Source organism: Dreissena polymorpha, chromosome 6 (assembly GCF_020536995.1).
Source record: "Dreissena polymorpha isolate Duluth1 chromosome 6, UMN_Dpol_1.0, whole genome shotgun sequence".
Taxonomy (NCBI): Eukaryota; Metazoa; Mollusca; class Bivalvia; order Myida; family Dreissenidae; genus Dreissena; species Dreissena polymorpha.
The window spans coordinates 93,460,827-93,466,439 of NC_068360.1; the positions used below are offsets into that span (position 1 = coordinate 93,460,827).

The 5,613-nt window shown below is 41.1% G+C and overlaps 1 protein-coding gene across 1 annotated transcript in view; it reads left to right on the forward strand.

Annotated features, from left to right (window-relative positions):
- Nucleotides 1-5,613, forward strand: part of LOC127834669 (F-box only protein 39-like) — a 5,660-nt gene extending 47 nt beyond the window's left edge. Inside the window, exons 1-3 of the mRNA XM_052360692.1 lie at nt 1-978; nt 1,753-1,911; nt 2,603-5,613. The exon at nt 1-978 is cut by the window's left edge and continues 47 nt beyond it. Coding sequence (XP_052216652.1) covers nt 1-978; nt 1,753-1,911; nt 2,603-2,973 — 1,508 coding nt within the window. The 3' untranslated portion in view covers nt 2,974-5,613. The remainder of the gene's footprint in view (nt 979-1,752; nt 1,912-2,602) is intronic.

A 5,613-nucleotide genomic window follows, 5' to 3' on the forward strand; every position in this document is an offset into this window, starting at 1 on the left:
TAGAAGAATGGAGCGATATTGCTGATACAGCTTTAATTGGCATTTTTTCGCGTCTGTCTGACCTAGACCGTCTGAATGCTGCCTGCACGTGCAAGAACTGGTACCGGCTGTTCTCAACATCCGCTCTATGGCGGTGGAGACGCGTTAAGTTTGACACAGCGTCTCCAGAACTTACGGCGGAGCGCGAAATCAAATTCCTCGATAAGTTCGGACACTGCCTGAACAAACTATCCATTTCGTTAGGGAGACCGAATTTTAAAACCTGCATGACGATATCCAAAGCGGCGGGCGTCTACTTTCAACGCATGCACAGTCGCAACGACATCCGGCTGAGGATACTAGAACTGGAAGGTTTACACATGGAGCAACGCTGGCACTTCGCACTTTCTAGAAACCGACTCGTGTCTTCTTTATGCAAAATGATACGGAAACAAAAATATATTGAGTCCATTTATATGGCGAGCGCCAGAATGCGCCTTGTCGACGGATCGCGTATTTTAGAGGCGCTTGCAAAAGGCGCCACGGGTTCAACTATCAAAAACATCTATATGGAGGACTTCTTTGAGCACAACGTCTTCCCTTTCCGCTACGAGCGATTCGTGACGGCCATGTCCAAGTTTTCCTCCTTAGAAAGTTTAAACATTAATTACCGATACATTAACGGCGTCATGCTGCGAAACATGGCAAACAAATTGAACCACTGCTTGAAAAATCTTTCTCTCGTCATCGAGGGCGACGTGCGAGGTATCGAAATTCCGGCTGACGTTTGGACGGAGTTCGGGGAGAAGTGCCCCGGGGCGGAAGTCGGCATATATCTCTGCACGACGGTCGTTCGCGGTAATGACCTGCGGACGACGTTTGTCCGAGGTATTCCGATTGGACACGTGTACCTGACGTCGTGGTCAAGAGTGGACGAGACGGAGTCAAGACTGGCCGCGCTGCTTCGACATCTTGGAAATCTTTACCACAACTCTATGAGTAAGAAAAAAGCAATGTGGAGTCGAAATAAGTCATAACTCATAAAATAATTCTAAAACCTAAATAAAAATAGTGTTTTACTTTACAAAAAAACAGGCATATTCTTTAAATGCAAAAATAGTTCAAGTATTGTTCGAAAGACAAAGTCCGTAAACTAAAATAACCGAAAATCATGTTAAATGTTTATTTATGTCCTATTTATATTCTCCTGTATTGTATATTCAATATATACATTACCAGCATAAAACCAGAACAGCCTAAGAGTGACTCGCAGTCTGTTCTGGCTTTATGCTATTTGCTGCCCATCAGTATTTTAGGGATGGAAATGAAGATTATAACAATTTGAATCAAGTTAGAAAAGTTATTACTTGGTTTAGATTTTCTAAAGGACTCCAAAAGCGTCAAAATGCGTGATCAGAGCGGGAAAGGGTTTAATAAAAGACTCTCAGACGGTGACACAAATTTCTCTCCATGCAATACTTTTGTCCTGTTCTGAGAAAACTAGGCATAGTGCATGTGCGTAAAATGTCGTTCCATATTAGCCTGTGCATTCCGCACAGGCTAATCAGGGACGACACTTTCTGCTTTAATGGTGTTTTTCGTTTAAAGGAAGTCCCTTTTTTACCGAAAATCTAGTTTAAGCGGAAAGTGTCGTTCCTGATTAGCCTGTGCGGACTGCACATGCTAATCTGGGACGACACTTTACGCACTTGCATTATGCCCAGTTTCCTCAGAACAAGGCACATTTTTATCAAACAATGTCCTTGACTTCAGACAGTTTCGCGATGTTCTTTGAGCAGCATGAGCGCATAGACGCGGGTCTCCTCTTCCTGCTCCGTCGGTGTCGGCACCTGGAGGACCTCTGTGTGCAGGCGCGCCTGTCCGCCGACACCGTCATTGAGATCATGAAGTTGCAGCATCAGAATCGTCTAGGTGAGCAGAGATTAAGGTTTGATTTTACCATGCGCGCTTTGTATGCTTTCTTACGGTGTGCTTGTTTTCTAATGGTTTGTATGCTTTCCTATGGCCATAGGGAAATAACAGTGATTTAACACTGTTTTATCCACTATTTAAAAAGTGAAAAAAATAAGGTTGATTTTCATAAGTAATATTACATCGAAATAATGATACAATTTTGACGGGATCATGCTCGCGGAAGTTTTAAGCTAAAATTAGACTAGACGTTGGAAAACGAACCTATGCTTTAATTATTTGTTATACGAACAAACATAGATATGCTCTGTACGTGAAAAGTTTATACTTAATAGACGTTAACGCACATACGGCGTCATGATAAGTATCAGAAGTACCATCGACCTCATCTTCAATATTATCATAATTATTCTCATCAGCCGAATCTTGATCAGTCGAGCCTCATTCTGGGAAAATGGAGCTTAATGCATGTGCGTAACGTTTTGTCCCACTAGCTAATCCAAGAGGACACTTTCCGCCTTTATGGTATATTTCGTTTAAATGAAGTCTTTTCTTAGCGAACATCTAGTTTAGACGGAAAGTGTTTCCCAGATTATTCTTTTCGGTCTGCACTAGCTTATCAGGGACGACACTTTGCGCACATGCATTAAGCCCAGTTTTCCCAGAACGTAACTCAGTTTTACCTTTGAAGCCCTGAAGTCCATCAACCTAACGGTGCCCGGCCTGACATCCGACGACTGGCGGCGCATTGACGCCGAAAAAGAGCGCCTACTGACCGCCGTCCCCGACTTCATCTACGTCGGCCCCACCGAGTTCGGCTCAAGCACGAGCGGCAGCAGCACGGACAGCACCGATGACGTAAACGAAGACGTAGACGACGGTGGCGATGACGTCATTATCGATGATGATGACGAAGTTTTCCTGATCAACGCGAATAACTTGGATGTAGAGGTAGAGCTGGAGAGAGACGATGATGCTGATAATGAGGAGGAAGGTCTGGGGTTCATCTTGCCGCCTCGTGACATGAATAACAATGATGATGACAACAATGCGTTGGAGTAGTGGCGTCCAGGAGCAGGCTTAAGCTTTTTTTCACGGACAACGATGATATATGAGCCGCGTTCTTGAAACTGGGCTAAACGCATATGCGTAAAATAACGTCCCAGATTAGCATGTTCTGTCCGAACATGCTAATCAGGGGCGACAATTTCCGCCTCAAAAGGATTTCCGGTTAAAGAAACTTCCTTTAACCGAGAAATTTAATAAATGCTCAAAGTGTCGTCCCTGATTGGCCTGTTCGGACTGCACATGCTTATCATGGACGACACTTAGCGCACATGCATGAAGCCTGGACGACACTTAGCGCACATGCATGAAGCCTGGACGACACTTAGCGCACATGCATGAAGCCTGGACGACACTTAGCGCACATGCATGAAGCCTGGACGACACTTAGCGCACATGCATTAAGCCCCGTTTGCCCAGAACGATGTTCATATGTATACAATTATATAGTTAATGTGTAGTTATTGTTAAATGGCATTAATGGGCTGCATTTACAAAAACGCCTATGGGCTTAAATCAAGCTTAGGAATACAGAATAACAATTGCTTCTATTGTTCTTTGAAAAAACATGGCCATTAAGTGGAGTCTCATGAAGGTATTTACGGAATATAATTTAAGCATTTGTTGTTTTAAAGGACTTTAATGATGACATACTTGGCATTTGTAGGAGACCGATCCATGAAGGCGCAGTACTTAATAGTTTTGACTAACTCATTTCTCGAACGCGCAGTACTTAAGATTTTTTACTCACTCAAGTCTCGAACAAGCAGTACTTACTAGTTTTTAATTACTCAAGTCTCGAACGCTAATTATTTAATAGTTTTTACTCACTTAAGTAACGCACGAGCAGTACTTTATAGTTTTAACTCACTTAAGTCTCGAAACTGCAATTCTTATTAGTTTTGACTCACTCGAGTCTCGAACGCGAATTACTTAATAGTTTTGACTCACTCAAGTTTCGAACGCGCTGTACTAAATAGTTTTGACTAACTCAAGAGCGAATCGCAGTACTTATTAGTTTTGACTCACTCAAGTCGCGAACACGCAGTACTTAATAGTTTTCACTCTCTCAATTCTCGAACGCGCAGTACTTAATAGTTTTGACTCACTCAAATCTCGAAGGCGAAGTATTTTATAGTTTTGACTCACTCAAGTCTCGAGCACGCAGTACTTAATAGTTTTTCCTCACTCAAGTATCGAATCGCAGTACTTATTAGTTTGGACTCACTCAAGTCGCGAACACGCAGTACTTAATAGTTTTGACTCAATCATATCTCGAAGGCGAAGTATTTAATAGTTTTGACTCACTCAATTCTCGAACGCGCTTTACTTAACAGTTTTGACTCACTCAATTCTCGAAGGCGAAGTATTTTATAGTTTTGACTCACTCAAGTCTCGAACGTGATGTACTTAATAGTTTTGACTCACTCAAATCTCGAACGCGCAGTACTCAATAGTTTTCACTCACTCAAGTCTAGTTATAAGACATTAGTCTAGTTAAGTTTCCATTCTTAAGTCTCGCTTCCATTCATTTGTCTAGTTAATTTTAACTTGTTGAGTCTCGTTTCAATTATTTAGTCTAGTTAACTTTCCATGCGTATGTCTCGTCCCAATAAATTAGTCTAGTTTAGTTCCGATTCTTAAGTCTAACAACCGTTTTCAGAGGACTTGTCTAGCGGTGTGATAGTTTGCGTCACATTAAGTGCCATAACGCTCCTGAAGCATATCTAACGGAGCACGTATGTGCATCCCGTGTTATAAGCAATAAAGTTGACAAATATAAGTGGTATGAAATTGTTATACATTCAAAAACATAATTATATTAATAAACTGGAGTCTACGAACGAAACACATTGATTATCCATGTGGCGAGTCACATTTTGTGTTTGCATTCTATTATATAAATCGCTTACATTTCTTGTTAATATAGCCATAACCTGTTGATTTGTTGAACACTGACTTATCGATGTATACATGTATATTATTGAATAATATACACTAATGGTAATTCAACCAAGAGAACTGTATTATTCTTAATGACTGTATTTTTTCCAGGATAAGAATCAATTCCATTTCAAAATACAATAAATTATAAAAAATATATTTACGCTTTGCGGCTTTGAGGTCCCAGTACGATCCCGAACAAATCGTTGGTCTCTTGTGTGCGTTTCCTCGAATGATGTATCGTAATGCATACGAAACTCCGTTAGAAATAACGCCATGAAATGTGAAACACGAACAAAGTGAAAGAACTTTTACGAAGATGTGTATTTTACACGACGATGAAATCGCACAAGAGCGTTTGAACAAAACACGCTCGCATATCGAACGTTCGCCTGTTGATTTCGCTTTAAGCATATTTTTCATTGAGTCTGCGCACCCTCATTGTCGTACTATGTTAACTTCGGTTGAAGATTACGTAATGCATTAAAAGGAGAAAAGGCAAGTGGAAATAACGGAATCCGTACGTACTATATACGACATACCGTTGGGCATTTTGCGTTTTTTTCAGCGACCCCGGGAGTAAGCGCACGTATTGACATAATTACATTTATTCTTTTTTTCCAGCTTACTAAATCTTGGGTTGCATTAACTTGTCACGAATCGAATAACGAAATCGTAGTGTACTGACTAAAA